This window comes from Rhinopithecus bieti, unplaced genomic scaffold (assembly GCF_001698545.2).
Source record: "Rhinopithecus bieti isolate Rb0 unplaced genomic scaffold, ASM169854v2 scaffold_17420, whole genome shotgun sequence".
Taxonomy (NCBI): Eukaryota; Metazoa; Chordata; class Mammalia; order Primates; family Cercopithecidae; genus Rhinopithecus; species Rhinopithecus bieti.
In genome coordinates this window covers 202,638-220,274 of record NW_016808812.1, presented here as the reverse complement: position 1 = coordinate 220,274, position 17,637 = coordinate 202,638, and the positions used below count along the sequence as shown (strand labels likewise).

Below are 17,637 nucleotides of genomic sequence, written 5' to 3'. Positions count from 1 at the left end.
ATGCCCACCAAAAGAAAACATTAGAAAAGACCTCTTTGCTTTTATTAGGCATAAACTAATCAATCCATTAATCAAAAAAGAGGAAGAGAAAACTAGTGAGTGCGTGCAGTGTTCCCTAAGTCAGCAGATAAACTGTATACTTGGATCATTTTGAATTGGGATTACTCAGTTGTTGTGAATTTCTTTCTAAAGATTTCTAGTGATTCCTTGTGTGATTTTTGTGTGTTTCCCTCCTTTAATACAAATCAGGATGAAGATGTATCTTTGGAGAATTCAGGAGAGAGGTCCTGGCTAGAAATTACAGAGGTCGGCTTGGTGCAGTGGCTCACCTGTGTAATCTCGGTGCTATGAGAGGCAGAGGCAGGAGGATCACTTAAGGCCAGGAGTTCTAGACTAGCCTAGGCAACATAGAGATCTCTACAAAGTTCTAAAAATTAGCCATGCATGGTGGTGCATGTCTGTAGTCCCAGCTACTTGAGAGGTTGAGGTGGGAGGATCACTTGAGCCTAGGAGTTCAAGGCTGTAGTGAGCAATGATCGCACCACTACACACCATCCATCCTGGGTGACAGAGCGAAACCCCGTCTCTAAATAATTAAAAGGAAAAAACAAAGCAATTACAGAGGTGGATGTCATTGGCTTATAGATGGTAGTTACAAGCATGGAATAGATATGACCACTCCAGGAGGTTATGGAGAAGAGGAGAAGGAAAGAGTAGAGACAGCAGGAGGGAAAATCACTGTATAGGGTGGAGGAAAGCCTAGGAACCATCCAAAAGGGTAGGAGGAGTGGGATGTCATGGAAGCTAGAAGGAGGAAGTGTGGAGCAACTACTGATCAGCGGTGCTCACACCTGGGCGTGTATCCGAATCACGGGTGTTTGGGGTGCTTGTTGAAACACAGATTGCTGGCACCCCAGGTTTGTAATTCAGTAGGTCTGAATTAAGGCCTGAGAATTTGCATTTCTCCCAAGTTCCCAGTGCTGCTGCTGCTGCTACTGGTCAGGGGACCACATTGTGAGAACTGCTGCCATCTCGAGAGCCAGGGACAGCCAGGCTTTGCTCATTAGTTGGCCCTTGGTGATCCCAGTCGAGCAATTTCCATGGAACAGTTGTGGGCAGGAGACAGATTTGGGGTGAGTTGAAGAGAGAATGGGCAGGCGGCCAAGAGTGGGTACATTTGTCTTGTGAGAAATTGGCTATGGAAAAAAGAGGGAGAATGGGTGCTAGATATAGATTCAGGAAGGAAAGAAAATTTGTGTGTGTACGTGTGTGTGTGTGTACGTGTGTGTGTGTGTATGATTCATTTGTTTCAAATACTCGTTAAGTGCCTACCTTTGCCCAGGCCTTCTTCTAGGTAGTAGTTAACTATGGTAACCAGGCCCACCCACTGCTTGCTTGGGCTTTGGGGCCAGGCACACTGGGGTTGAAACCCCACCCCTCTTCTTAGATACCCTGTGACTTCAGGCAAGGTGCTCACCTCCTTGAGTCTCACTCAGTTCCCTCCCCTGCAAAATGATACCACAAGGCCTACCTTGCTCAGGTGTGGAGAGTTTAAATAAACTGCTCCACCTCAGGGGCCTAGCTCGTTGCCTGGCAACTTGAGAGGCACTCAGCAAATCTGTGACCTCCATGGGAGAGGGGTTCCTGCGTCAGGCTCTGGAGCCCCAAGGGGGTGGAAAAGTGGACATCCTCAGGGTGAAAGCATGAGTGGCCTCCCCTAGCTGCAACAAGAGCCAGGACCCAGGGAAGGCTAGCAACTGATGGAAGGTAGTCCCATAGGTCACAGGCGTGGGGGGAAGCACCTTGTCATACTTTAGGGACATCTGCATGATTTGCTGACCTCATTCCATTTGTACATATTATCTTCTCTCACTCTCTTTCCTTCCACCCACACATAAAGTGAACCAACCATAGTGATGGGATTTAGCCTCGACCCAGACTGAGTCACATTGATTTTCCTGCCACTGATGACCAGAATCAGGCAGTGAAACAGTAGGAAATGTTAACACCTCACGCATGCATTGTACTAATTGGTTTCTATAATGTGTTTTTCATGGGCTATGTCTTTGAGTAGTACTGTTCCTCCACATGGCACCCTGCAGACTTTTCTCACAATCACACCGTGATGAATTCTCCCTCCTCCAGACACTGCTGAAGATGGGGGCTCAGCATCTTTAAAGCCCCTTGCACCCCTTTGAGATGTCAAGCTGTGGGTTTGCAGGTGACGTCTATGGATGTCATCATCCTTGTGCCATAGTGGATTGCAGGGCTTGTCGGGCCCTGGATGGGCTCTGGAGAGAGGCCCGCTTCCAAATATATTTGCAGAGTCTGCACAATGAACAGAAATTTGGAGGGGAATTGAGTGAGCACTTTCCCATCACCTTCCAGCGTGTCTTCACCATCTATAAATAGCCAAGCTTGTTTGTGCTCATCCAGACAAGGACGCACAACGCAAAGGGATAGCTGCCAGGAAAACCACTCTGGTTCCTGGCCTCCCTCTGCTTGTCTCACATTTAAATGGTACCACTTTTTCAGTCCAAAAGTTCCTGTGATTCCTGGGACATTTTTGGCTACCAGGTGAGTATGTGGGTACTCATAGCAGGTAACAGCAGGACCTTTGGATTTGGATTTCTGGGAAAGGGAGGGAGGCTCCCCCTGCCCTCCATCTGAGGAGCAAAGGAAACTGGGGTTACTGATACTCCCATTTTGTCCTTACCTAATGGAAGGATCCAAGTTCCATGGGCAGTGACATCCCTCCTGGGGCAGAATGCTTCTGAAGGACTGGCTTTGCATCCGCCGTCTTCACAGATGGGTGGGGGCCTCTTGTCATTGTTGATTTAAGAGAAAAACATCTCTTGGAGCATAAAACCTATGCACACGGATGCTTACTTACATTATTGCCATCCCAAATGTTGTAGGAAAAGATTGGACTGGCTTGGCATGAGGAACTTTCCATCTGGTTCTAGCTCTGCCACCGATCAACTGGGTGGCCTTGGGTATATCACTCCCCACTCTCAGAGCACAGGACCTTTGTCTGTAATAAAATGGGGGCTTCAGCTGGGTACTCTCTACCCACCTTTAACAATCAGAGCTGAAGTCTGAGATGTTATGAGTAGGCAGCCAGGAGACCAGGAAGGGAGTGCTCAATTGCATTGGCCTTGCATCCTCAGGCTTACCTGACTGGACAGGGCCACAGAGATAAACAATGAGACACAGTAGTTTTATACTAGGAGGGAGTGCTAAGCAAGGTTGCAGAGTTGGAGAAAGAAAGAAGATAGGTTCTCAGGTGACAGGTGCTCTAAAATCTCAGACTTCACTGCTGTACATCCATGTAACCAAAAATCACGTGTACCCCAAAAGCTATTGAAATAAAATAAAGTAAAAAGTTGTCATAAAAAAAGAAAGAAGATAGGATAATTCGAGTGGTTTCTCTAGCATCTGCACATTTGACGTCCATTATCATCCGTTCCCAATGCAATGAAAAGTGATGACAAATAGAGGATGTGTGGTGTGTGCCTCAGTGGTTTCCTAAGCACAGGCAATGGGGCGTTTCTGTTTCTTTTCCTTTCCTTTTCTTCCCAACTTTCTTTCCCCCTCATCAAATTTTGTAGGAAGTTGAAGCCCAAACACTTGCACCTCCTTTCTGGGGCGTGGGGTGGGGACTGTCAAAAAGAGTCACCATATAGACTTGGAATCTTTGGTTCAGTAGGAATCGGTAGATTTGGTCTTTCTCCCTTCACCCTTGCTCACCTCCAAAAGGTTTATGGGTTCTTTTTGGTATTTTTTGTGTGTGTGTGGCTGTGTTAGTGCTACTGCTAATTTATTTGTTTGTTTGTTTGCTTGCTTGCCTTGGCTTCCTGTGCACTTCAACACCTTGTCCGTACCACATGTCTTGGCTTAACTGTCCCAATGCAGGCTAAATTGGGCCGTGCCACTGCCTGAGTTCATGGTCTCGAGAGATGCACATGGTGCATCTTCCACACTCCCGTCTGTGCATGAGCCCCATCTTATATCTTGGGTCTGAGTGGGAAGAACAGGCCCTTCTGGATAGGTCGAGTGCATGATTTTTGTTTATGATTAGTACTTTTAAACTGAGAGAAGCAAAGGTAATTTCCTTAGCTGGCAGTAAGCTGGGGTGACACAGGCTGCCTGGCATCCTTGATGACTCACTGTCCCCAAGGCCAGATCCCCAGCCTGGAAGACCAGAAGGCTGACTAAAGCAGCTTCGAGAAGGAGTCAAAAGCTTGGGCTCTGGAGTTGGACTTAATAGGCCCAATTCTAGACCCTGCCACTTTACTGCTTTTATGACCCTTAATCAGCAAGTGACTTAATTTCACTGAGCCCCAGTTTCCTTATCTTTATAATGAAAACAAGGGTGTCACAGGTGGGGTTCTCTAGAAGGCATACCCTGAGCCAGCATTTGGCGTGAAGATATGTTTTAGGGTTCAATACCTGTGAAGCAAAAAAGAAGCAGGATTGAGCGGAGGGAGAAGTCATGTTATGAGACTGGCTCAAAAAGCCTTGGCCAAATCCACGGGAAGTTTTAGAGCTAAAACAGCCCATCTGAGTCATCCCATGTTGGGCTGAGATGGCTGAGACTTTGATATCATGGAGTGTGGGCTGCCCTGGAGGGGAGGGAGTGCCTTGGCTGAGGAACCTCTCTGCAGCTGAGATGGTCCCTGAAAGAGCTGACAACTGGCAGGTGCCTGCTGACAGCACTCCCAGCAGGCAGTAGGGGCAATGAGCCCTTCACTCAAGGGGTTGCACATAGTAGGTACCTCAAGGGGTGGTTGTGAGGATTGAGTACTTAAAGCATGCCTGTAATCCCAGTGACTTGAGAGGCTGAGGCTGGAGGACTGCTCGAGGCCAGGAGTTTAAAACCAGTCTGGGCAACATAGTGAGAGCACCATCTCTACCAAATTAAAAAAAAAAAAAAAAAAAATTAGCCATGCATGGTAGCATGTACATGTAGTCCCAGCTACACAGGAGACTGAGGCAGGAGGATCACTTGAGCCCAGGAATTCGAGGCTGCAGTGAGCTGTGATCATGCCACTGCACTCCAGCCTGGGCAACAGAGTGAGACTTTCTTTCTTTTCTTTTTTTTTTTTTAAGTGCTTATTCTAGTGCCTGGCACATGGTAGGCATTCAGTAAACAGTAGCTGCTGCTGTTATTTCTTTTTTCTTTTTATTATTTCATTCTCAAAGGAGTTTGAGCTGCTGTTATTTCTATAGGATCATAGGTTCTACTTATACCTGGTGGGGTGCTTGGGCTCGTCAGTCTCTTCTCTGTGATTTAGGTTCTTGTTTGAGTAAAACAAGGAGACTTTTAGCCATACTTGCCTATCCAAGTCATGTGTCCTAAGTGTCCATAACGAAAACTGCTAGGTAAAATATAAGAATATTGCATTACTTTGATTTAAAAACCAGAAATAAGTAAGGGCAACTTTCTTCTGATGCCTTTGGATATATGGTGGTATCTCCTGACTTCTCTTATGTTCTCCTTTTAGTTAACAGCTGTAGGCATAGAAACCCACCAGACAGAAACACTTGCAGGAGCTTGCAATTTACAAAAGGATGGGCTTTTTCCTTTTTCTCTGAATTTAATAACATCCCTTTTGCCAAATGGTACCCACATGCTGGGCAGACTGAGGAGAACAAGGACCGTTGAGGGGCTGCATCCTCATTGGGTGTCAGCCGCTCCAGACACATGCTTCACAGAATTCAGAAATTTTGGTATTTTTCAGAACTGAAATTCATTAGCATTGTTCTAAGAGTCTATAAATACAGTGAAAGGCATTTACAAATAGACATTGTAAAATGCTTGCACACCCACAGTCTGAACACTGTCAAAACACCAGCTGCAGCTTCCATACTTGGAAGGATCAGAACCTTTTTTAAACTTCACCTACTGTGTTTTCAAAATAGGCTTGCTTCTGGCCCTGTGTCGAAGATCATTTCAACTTAAGCCTGTGTCTGGTGCTCGGCATGAGGGATCAGGGCTCAGTTGGAGAGACTGGAGGGATCCCACTCCCCTTCCTATCAACATGTGGCTGGTGCTTTAGAATCTGGGGAGGAGTTGGTCAGGGATGATTAGTTCCTATTTCTTCAGGATAGTCCCTTGTGGTTCAGGCTATCGGACCATCTGTGTGGGGCCTGCAGGCAAATCCCAGAGATGTAAAACACTCTCCTGAGTCAGAAGCCCCTCCCTGACAAGGATTCACCCCGGGTCACACTAAATGCCACTTGAGGGGCAGCCACCTTGGCCAACTTGGAGCATAATAGTTTTTTCCTTTGATCCAGTGCCATTAGAACATTGCTCCTAAAATTGGGGATAGAGCGTCTAGTAGCTACAAGTAATGTGCACCTTTGCTTTTCATTCGTGTGGTATTCTTTATAATTTTAACAGTTGCAAAGACAAAATGCCCTTGTGGCAACAGTTTTCCACTGATAGCCATTGTCGTCAGCTATTTTTTGTTTCTTATGATTTCTCAAACAGGGATGTTGTATTAGTCTGGCTTAAACAACAGAATTTATTTCCTCACGGTTGTAGAGGTTAGAAGTCTAAGATCAAGGTATGGGCAGGGTTCGTTTCTTCTGAGGCCTTTTCTAACAGCCTCGTTTTAACTTAGTCACCTCTTTTAAAGGCCCATCTCCAAACACAGTCACATCTTGAGATATTGAGGGGTTCCAACTTCAACATACGAATTTTGAGAGGACACAATTTAGTCCATAACAGACATATACATGGGGATCTGCAAGAATTTGTTTTTTGTTTGAAAAGTGTTGACACATTACTTAAGTCTATGGTCTGAATGTTTATACCTCCCCCTCCCACAAATTCACATGTGGAAATCCTGACTCCCAAGGTGACAGAATAAGAGGTGGGGCCTTTGAGAGGTGATTAGGTCATTGGGGCAAAGCTCTCATGAATGGGATTAATGCCTTTATAAAAGAAACCCCTCTCCCTTCCACCACATGAGGGCACAGTGAGACGATGTCCTCTGTGAATCAGGAAGCTGGGTTCTCACCAGACAAAATCTGCCAGCACCTTGACCTTGGACTTCCCAGCCTCCAGAACTGTAAGAAATAAATTTATGTTGTTTATAAACCACCCACACTATATCAAGAATATAACTTATCCACAGGTTATTTCCTAAGGTGTACAAGGCCCAGAAAAATCACAATGTTTGCTTATTCATTTAGTTAAACAAAAACTTCTTGTTATACATAAATGTATAAAGCATTGTACTAGGAGGAAAAAAGTGACAAAATCCCATTCTGAGGAATAAGTGGGGAAGATTACTAGGTACATATATAAATACGAAGTGCTGTGATAAGGGTTGGAATACAGAGGTGTGTTGCAGGAAACACGAGGAAGAAAGGTGGATCTCTGAGTGCTAAAAGGGTGAGTTACATTTGCTCAAGTCAAGTGGGAAGGAAAGGAATTCACAACATTGACCAGAGACGTGAAGATTTGGAGGCAAAGGAGATGATGAAATGTCCCAGAATTTGCCCACGACTCACAGGACCATATCCACTCCAGTCCCCCACCCCAGACTCCAACATTTCTCTAATGTTGAAATTATGGAACGAGAGCTCTAGATAGAACGCCTCTCGGAGGTGATCCTGTTGAAGCTAGCCCACCAGTCATTTTGTTGATGAAGCACCCAAGTTCCAGAGAGGTTCAGTAACCCGGCCAAGGTCACACAGGTGATGAACAGCAGGTTTAAATGTAGCACACCTGGCCTGAATTTTTAAGTCTAGGGTTCATAACTCCACCCCTGGCCCCCGCAAACCAGTTCCCAGGAGAGATGACCTCATGGGGTAACTACTGCCTGGGTGATTCTTAAAGGAGAGTTTGTGAGGCAGGATCCAAGCAATCTCAGCTTTTACCTTGATGATACTATTGGAGAGAAAGGAGAGAGAACATGAGCTGCCTGAATCAGATGAGCCTCTAGTTGCTATTATTAAAAGTAAACTTTAGGCCAGGCATGGTGGCTCATGCTTGTAATCCTAGCACTTTGGGAGGCCAAGGTGGCCGGATCACTTGAGGTCAGGAGTTCAAGACCAGCCTGGCCAACATGGTGAAACCCCCGTCTCTACTAAAATACAAAATTAGCCTGATGTGGTGGCGCATGCCTGTAATCCCAGTTACTCAGGAGACTGAGACAGGAGAATCGCCGAAACCCAGGAGGCAGAGGTTGCAGTGAGCCGAGATTACGCCACTGCACTCCAGCCTGGGTGACAGAGTGAGACTCCATCTCAAGAAAATAAAATAAAAGTAAACTTTAAAAGGAAGGAAAAATTCACCTATAATGTTATCCCAGAGATTACTACTATTAACATTTTGGACTATTTCTTTCTTATCTTTTTCCTATGTATGATTTGGTTTGTTTTTCACCAGTTTTCCATAGATGTGATCATACTGAACAGCATACAACTTTAGGTATTGAGGGAAAAGTGCATTTATTGTACAAATACATAATGCATTCTCATTTCAGAAAATCTGGCAAATGTTCCACAGATGTTTTTTGAGTCCCTGCCATGTTCCAGCTGCTGAACTGGGTGGTGGAAATCACCCATCAGACTAGCCAGGAATAACCACTGTAAATTTTCTTCCAGTCTTAAAATTATTCTTCCTAATATGTCAGGAGGACACATGGGTATATGTGTGCTGCTGTGTGTGTTGTCTTTAACCTGCCTTTGTCCCTTAACATTGCAACATAGGCATTCATTCTTGTTAGTATAAGCCATTTATAAACATCGTTCAGATGGCTATATAAAAGTCCATCAAATATCATAGTTTATTCAAGTGTTTTCCTATTTATGAAAGATTCCAGTTCTTTTCAGTTTTTCTTCATTACAAATAACACTGTGAAAAACACACTGATGCATAAAACCCATTTGGGAGGTGGAGGTTGCAGTGAGCCGAGATCACGCCACTGCATTCCAGCCTGGGCGACAGAATGAGACCATGTCTTAAAAAAAAAAAAAAACTATTTTATTCTTTTATATATATATATATATATAGAGAGAGAGAGAGAGAGAGAGAACATATATATAACATATATAGATACTATATATAACACATATATGTACTATATATAACACATATATGTACTATATATATAACATATATATGTACTATATATATATAAAAGAATAAAATAGTTGAGAATGACAATAAAAGGAAAATAAGGGCAGTAAAGTAATAAAGCACAGTAATGCACAGTAGGGTCCTCTAAAGTTTCTGGAGACAGGCTCACATTTGATTGGAAGCTTCCAGCTGTCAAATCACAGAGGGAAACAGCAGCTCGCAGATTGACAGTTACCATAATACACAAATAAGCCACATGTTCAGAAACTGCTGAGTTGTTCCGAGATACATGTGATTAACTCATGAGCAAAACTTCATCTCTCTGCCAGCAGCCCCTCTGACTTAATCCCAGCTGCCCACAGGGTATCACCTCAAACCATCTTTCCCTCTTGACTGGAAAAAAAAAAAAAGCCGAGCAGAGTTCACTCGACTCACTGGCAAAGTGCTGTCTCTCTCCTGGGCGGGACCATGTGGTCTTACAAGTTTTGGTCTTTGGTGTGTTTCAAAAAGGACAGCGCTGTCTGGCTGTGAGTGTAATTTGTGTTTAGTCTGTTATTTGGAAGGATGGCAGCGCCCAATCCTTCTGGGCTCTGTGGATCCCAAATCATGATATTTAAGGGTCCCCAGGAATGTATTTCTTTATATCTGGGGAAGACTCTTAAAATGAAAATGCATTTCTGCTAATAATTCTACATTTCTGAAACATTTCATTCAGGTTACCTTCAAATTAGTGGATGCTGAGGCCCTGACAGTGAAATGTTTTGAAATAAGTGTCCTCTATCCTGCCCTTCCTGTTGGCTCGGAATCAGTCTGAGGCAGTGGCCCTGGTGGGACCCAAGCTTGGGTAGCCAGGGGATGCAGAGGGAGTCTGCTATGGAAACCTGGCCTAGGGGAGCCAACAGCCTTAGGAAGTTAGGGTGAGGCAGGAAATAAAGGTCCTTCTCTGAAGCCTAAGCTGCTTCTCCTTTCCAAGTACAGGAGTTCATGCTCTACCTGAACTTCTGTTTCAGCCTAGCTTGGAAGGGCCCAGCCAGCATCATAATGCACATTCCCAGGACAGTCTTGGAGCTGTATTTTCTCTTAGTGGAGGCCAAGCCATTAGGCCCAGGCCTGGTCCCTAGTATTTACACCCCTGCCCCTCCTGTAGTGGAGGATGCTTGAAGTTAAGAGGCAGTGTTGTTTGCTTGGGAGTTGAGGAGGACTCACCTCCTTCCATTGGTCTTTTTCTACTATCACAAGAATATGCATGTTTTGCCAAATACGCCCACAAACACCCCCTTTTTTGAGACAGGATCTCACTCTGTCACCCAGGCTGAAGTGCAGTGGCACAATCACGGCTCAGTGAAGCCTCAACTTCCCTGGGCTCAGGTGATCTTCCCGCCTCAGCCTCCCAAGTAGCTGAGACCATAGGCACGTACCACCACACCCGGCTAATTTTTGTGTTTTTTGTAGAGATGGGGTTTCACCATGTTGCCCAGGCTGATCCCAAACTCCTGGGCCCAAGTGATGCTCCCATCTCTGCCTCCCAAAGTGTCGGGATTATAGATGTGAGCCACTGTGCCCTGCTCACCACGCATTCTTTGAGTGAAAAACACAGCAGTCTGTCCTGTCAGCTCCCTGGTTTGGAGCTCACCCACAGCACATGCCGTGCCCTGACCTCCAGGTATACAGGTCTCCTACTACAACCGTCCCTCGGCCCTTCATTGCCTCCCAGACAAAACAAGCCCCATAGTGTCCGGCCCAGCAGTCACCCACCTTGCCAGCCTTTGTCCTGTCACTTCTCTCTGAGGACTTCAGGCTTTGGTCCCGGGGACCTTGGCCACACTGGCATACTCACCCACACTGGGGTCATCGCTCAATCACACTTCTTAGGAATATGTCCCCTCTCCCTTTTCCTCCAAGGCTCAAGTGTAACACCACCTCCTCTGTGTGACCCCTACCCTCTGCCTCACAGATATTCTGCACTGACCCGCTCCTTTCTTCTCATAGTAGTGTGACACCTGCGTCTTATAGCCTAGGCCATGTGGACCTGTGGCTGGCTGGTTGTCTCTGCCATTTAGACCATGAGCTCTTCCTGAGTAGGCACCACCTCTGAATACCCCCAGCACAAGTGGCACATGACAAGTGCTTATTGACTAAATCTGGTACTACTCATTGTGAGGTGTAACTTCAGGCCATGGTGGCCTTCGGGGCTGTGAGATGGACTATTTCTGTTACTTTGCTGGGAACAACTGCTCAGCTTCTCTCATTTTATGGGCAAGGATCTTTTCCCTACTGCCCTCAGAGCCCTTGGATAAACTCGTTTGTGACTCATCCCCACAAAAGGGCGCAAAAAGCTGTCTTGTGGAGTAATTTGGAGGAACCTTCTGTTTGTGCATGAGAAGGCTGGGTTTCTCTCATCATCTTGGAGGCCTGTTCCCATCCCATAGAGCTGCTGCTAGCCCAGATACAGAGGGAAGTCACTCGTGTCTTGATGAGCATGGGGCACCCATCCAGGAGCCGTCTAATGTTACAGGCCTGAGCCCCAGCGCCAGCATTCAGGCCGCCAGATCTCAACTCGACACCTTGTGCCTGTCAACAGCCTGGCTGATACCACAGCCCCAGGCCAGAAAACCTTTTTCTCAAGGTTAAAAGTAGCTGACCTTTGACAAGCAGCATTGGCTAAATTCCTTGTTCCTTAAAAGGAAAGCTCCCAGTTATCATTAGCCAGTGTTTATTTGGCCACAGGGCAGGAGCAGGCTCTACACTGCACCCTGTGTACCCAGCAGGAGGATTTGTGGCTGGAGGTACATTGGCGAACAGTCATTATTAAAATAGCCATCTTTGAAAACGCGTGCTGGAGAGGGGCGCATCCAGCCTGTCAGCTGGTCCGCACCCCATCCCATGTGGCTAGACAGCTCGTTGGTTCTCTGGCTCCCTCACAGGCAACAGTGCCACCCACTCCACACGCAGCACACTCATTAACATGTGTGCAGCAAGAAAACTGACAGAATGACAAGGACACACACCAATTATTAAATGTCTGGGCTTGTGTTTTTAATGTAGGGGTGACGGTCCAAAGATTGACTTGGCGGGCAGTTCGCTATCTGGCATCCTGGACAAAGATCTCTCGGACCGCAGCAATGACATTGGTGAGTAAGGACAGTGTTCTTGCTTCTGTTTGCAGAGTTAGTAAAGAACTTCAGAGCCTGGTTTGCCTTCAGCCACCATGATGAGAAGTAATAAAGCCATTGAAATGCCAGGCTGGCGCCCTCGCTTGGCTTTAGGTGTTACAATTTTGTAAAGAAGGGAAATGATGGCGCCTTCCACATTAAAACACAATGTCTGGGACCTTTCCCCTCCCTAGGAGAAATTCCTTGCACGATCTAATGAGAAGAAATGATGAATAAGCCTTTTGTAAAAGTGAGCATTAGCCCTTGAGTTCACAGTTTCCAGTGATTTGTGTATTTTTTGTAAAAAGGTGAATGGATGCAAATGTGAGATGGCAGGATTCGTTGTTGATACCGCACTTTTGACTGAGTTTCAAATGAGCTTTGGTGTGGTAGTTGCCACTTAGTTCAGAACATGAGTGAGTTTTACCAAGGTCAGGATACCACCATGTGATAAATGGGAGGGAGCTGCAGTATCTCTGGGTAAATAAAAGTCAGAGGTCCTTTTGGAGGTGTACATGGGTGGGTGTGAGGCTACCGGTTGTGCTGTTAAGGCCACTGGTGGTCTGACCTGGGTGACAACCCTTTTAAGAAGTCCAGATTCAGGGACTAATTTTTTCTTATTATTTTATTTTATTTTATTTTTTGACATAAAAGCCATTTAATGATAGAAATGTATAAAAATAATCATATTGTTTAGCAACAGGCTATCACATTTCTTGGGAAGAGGAAAATGACCCGCTTTAAGAAAAACTTGCAACCATGTGCAATATTTCATTTCAACACATTTTCCCCATCTGCTTAAGCATTTATCCTTTGAGTTACAAACAATACAATTACACACTTTATTTTAAAATGTACAATTAAATTATTGACTATAGGCATGCTATAGTGCTATCAAATAGTAGGTCTTATTCATCCTTTCTAACTATATTTTTTCTACCCATTAACCATCCCCACCGCCTCCCCACCCCAGCCCTGTACTACCCTTCCCAGCCTCTGGTAATCATCCTTCTGCTGTCTACCTCCATGAGTTCAATTGTTTTGATTTTTAGATCCCACAAATAAGTGAGAACATGCAATGTTTCTCTTTCTGCATTTGGTTTATTTCACTTAACATAATGATCTTCAGTTCCATCCATGTTGTTGCAAATGATAGGATCTCGTTCTTTTTTATGGCTAAATAGTATAATTTTTTTTAACTTTACATCTTCTATTTGTACCTATCAAGGTCATAAGTTAACATTCTCTCATATTCTACATAATATAGAAGGCTACATTTTAGAATTTACTTTGTTTTAGTGAACTTTTTATTTTGAGGTCATTGTAGGTTCACATGCAGTTGTAAGAAGTAATAGAAATCTGTGTACCCTTTACTCAGTTTTTCCCCAATGGTAACAGCTTGCAGAACTACAGTCCGCTGTCACAACCAGGATATTGACATTGATATGACCTACTAATCTTACTCAGATTTTCCCAGTTTTACTAGTACTTGTGTGTGTATTTCGCTCTATGTAATTTTTTTTTTTTTTTTTTTTTTTTTTTTTTTTTGAGACAGAGTCTCTCTCAGTGGCCCAGGCTAGAGTGCAGTGGTGCGATCTCGGCTCACTGCAACCTCTGCCTCCCAGGTTCAAGTGATCCTCCCACCCCAGCGCCCCGAGTAGCTGGGACCACAGGTGCATGCCACCATGCCTGACTAATTTTTGTATTTTTTGTAGAGACGGGGTTGCACTATGTTGCCCAGGCTAGTCTCGAACTCCTAGGCTCAAGCAATCCTCCCACCTTAGCCTCCCGAAGTTCCGGGATTACAGGTGTGAGCCACCACACCCAGTCTGCAATTTTATCATACATGTAGGTTTGTGTATCTACCACCACAGTCAAGACATAGAATGTTTCCACCACCACTAGATCCCTTGTGTTGCTCTTTTTAAGCCACACCCACCTTTCTCCCACCCACCCACTTCCCTAACCTCTGGCAAGCACTATCAGGGATTGATTTGACATGAAAGACAGCTTTCCAGCATCATCTGCTTAGGCCACTCACTTTAGAAACAGATGTGCAATGGTTGGCAGGCCTTATAAGAGCACTAGAGCTCCCAGCATGAGCATTCTGCTCTCCTGCTGCTGTCCCTCTGTTTGGGTGCTGTTTTTCTCTGAACCTGCTGATAGAGTTGCATCTTTGCAACTGCTGACCTGCAGTCTCTGGTCTGATCTCATGGAGGCTTGCGGGTCGGATGTGTGACTGTGACTGTAAATGCCAAAAGTACTTCCCCTGTTTCCACAAGCCGTTTACATCCTCAGCGCTTGAGAAGCCCAGTCAGGAAGCATAACCTGATAGCTTGGGCTGACGCAATAACAGAAGCTCTGGCCTGCTGTAGCTTTTGATCTGCTTAAAGTGCAGGCGGAGTAGAGCAGAGCAGTAATCGGCTGTGAATGAAAGGGGATTGTCAGAATGAGCCTGACTAAGTTCCGGTTCTACCACCACAGTTTCATATTTGGGCCCTGTTTTAAGCCAGGGTGGCTGGTTGGTGAAGGTCATGTGCAAACTCAGGAGGCTGTCTTGTCACCTCCCTCGTGTCAATAGGAAGGGAGGTATTCTCCCTCCTCCAGAATATACAGGATAATCTGTCTTGCTTGTTAAGAGCATTCACCTTTGACCTTTACATTCTTTGGGTCTGGAGATGTCTATGATCGCTATCATGAAAATATGCATCACATGTTTTTCAGTCTGACGAGCTAGTGTGAAAATATTGGGGGTATTGATAAGGGAGGTTCGTCTATAGAAGCTTTTCTTGCTGTGGAACTAAGCACAGTTGCATATATTTGGGAGCCCAGAAATAGAGCACTGAGGTTTGGTTCTCTCTCTCTCTTTACCACAAAGACATTAATCCTAGAAGACTATAACTTCTCAAGTTAATGATTTTTTTTTTTGTCTTGAGATAGTCTTGCTCTGTCACCCAGGCTGGAGTGCAACGGTGCGATCATTGCTCACTGCAGCCTCCAACTCCTGGGCTCATGCAATCCTCCCACCTCAGCCTCCCAAGTAGCTGGGATTACAGGTGCACACTACCACACCTGGCTAATTAAAAAAATTATTTTTGTAGAGACAATGTATTCTTGTGTTACCCAGGTTGGCCTTGAACTCCTGGGTTCAAGTGATCCTCCCACCTCGGCCTCCCAAAGTGCTGGGATTACAGGTGTGAGCCACCACGCCCAGCCTCAAGTTAACAATTTAATGTATATTTTATTTGCATTGTAAGAAATAATGATTGACAGTCACATGATTAATAAATACTTGAGTACCTACTACTCAAATGCAAGGCTGGCTGGAGACTGAGGCCTTCACACATGGGCTCTGCCTTCCAGGGGCTTCGGATCCTTTTGGGCCCCTAAGATGGCAAATGAAAAGTTAAATAGCACTGTAGGTCTGTATAATGACTGAGTGGTAGAAAGTAATGCTGGTCGGAGGAGAGAGTGTTCCCTGGGGCCCAGGTTGTTGGAACAGGCTTTATAAAGGGGGACAGATTTGTCTGTATCTTGAAGTTGGATTTGCTTATGTGGGGGTACTGGAGGTGGTCAGGAAAATCATGTGGGGAGTGTTGACCAGCCTGGCTGTGTTAGAGGGTTTGTGCTGGGAAGGAGGGAGGGCTATCCTGTGTATTAGTCCATTCTTGTATTGCTATAAAGATATATCTGAGACTGGGTAATTTATAAGAAAAGAGGATTCTGCAGGCTGTTCAGGAAGCGTGGCAGCATCTGCTTCTGAGGCCTCAGAAAGCTTCCAGTCATGGCAGAAGGCAAAGGAGGAGCAGACACTTACACCCAGATCTCTCAAGAACTCACTCACCATCATGAGTACAGTACTAAGGGGATGGTACGAAACCGTTCATGAGAAATCCACCCCCATGGTCCAGTCACCTCCCACCAGGCCCCACCTCCATTGGAGATTACAACTGAACATGAGATTTGGGTAGAGACACAGATCCAAACTATATCACCCTGGAATTGTAAGTACGGACTGTATTGAGTTTGAAGGAGATGGATTTGTAATTTATTCTGTAAGCAGTGGTGATCATTGATGGTACACCAAAGTGACAGGATCAGGTCTAAAAATTCAGATAGTAACTGCTGGAGCTTTGTGAGACGAATCAGGTGAAGGAAAGATGGGTGTCAAGGAGTCAGGTTATTTGATACTTGGGGTGAGAGGCAGAGAGCGCCAGAATGAAGCTGCTTATGAAAGGATCAGGAAAGAAGAGATAGATGTGGAAGCAGCAATACAGGAGAATTACTGCCAGGCAATATTGTCAGGCAGTAGGTTGGGTTTGGGAATGGGGAGGAGGAGAGAATGACTTGTTAGTCTTGAGGTTTTAGGGTCGGGTGACTGGAGAATCCAGCAACATGGGTAGAAATGAGCATGTCAGGAGGAGGAGCTGGTTTGGAGGAAAACGTGATTAGTTTAATTAAGTATGTTGACTCTGAGAGTGGGCCAGACATGCCTGTGTCAGTGCCAAGTGGAGGCAGGGAGTAAAGGGCTGAGGCTCGAGAGGTTGGCAGGAATTGCAGGTAGGGGTTAGGAGCTTCCCAGTGGCTGGAGAGAAGAGGGCAGGAGTGGCCTCTGCAGACCTGGGTTTGAGTGCTGAATCGACTGCTTCCTAGCTGAGTGGCCTTCTCCAATTTCCACAGACTCTCTGAGCTTCAGCTTCTGTATCTATAAAGAATACTAACATCTCTACTGGACAGGTGGCTCATACCTGTAATCTCAGCACTTTGGGAGGCTGAGGCAGGAGGATTGTTTGAGCTGAGGAATGTGAGACCAGTCTAGGCAATATAGTGAGACCCTATCTCTACGAAATTTTTTTTTTTAAATAACCAGATGTGGTAGCATATGCCTGTGTTCTTAGCTACTTGGGAGGCTGAGGTGGGAGAATCGCTTGAGCCCAGGAAGTGGAGGTTACAGTGACCTCAGATCATGCCACTGCAGTCCAACCTGGGTGACAGAGTGAGATCCCATTTCAAAATAAATAAATAAATAAATAAATAAAAACATGCAGCAGTGACTCACACCTGTAATCCCAGCACTTTGGGAGGCTGGGGCAGGAGGATTGTTTGAGTTTAGGAGTTTGAGACCAACCTGGGCAATATAATAAGACTCCATCTCTACAAAAAAAAAAAAAAAAAAAAATTGGCCAGATGTGATGGCACATACCTGTGGTCCCAGCTACCCAGGAGGCTGAGGTGGGAGGATCACCTGAGCCCAGGAGGTCAGTGCTGCAGTGAGCAATGATCATGCCACTGCACTCCAACCTGGGTGACAGTCAGACCCTGTCTCAAAAAAAAAAAGAAAAAAAAAAGGCCGGGCGCGATGGCTCAAGCCTGTAATCCCAGCACTTT

At 45.4% G+C, this 17,637-nt stretch overlaps 1 protein-coding gene across 1 annotated transcript in view; it reads left to right on the top strand.

Moving 5' to 3' along the window:
• Positions 1–17,637, top strand: part of LOC108538908 (SH3 domain-containing kinase-binding protein 1-like) — a 128,035-nt gene that overhangs the window by 69,706 nt on the left and 40,692 nt on the right. The window contains 1 exon segment of the mRNA XM_017887236.1: positions 12,143–12,228. Coding sequence (XP_017742725.1) covers positions 12,143–12,228 — 86 coding nt within the window.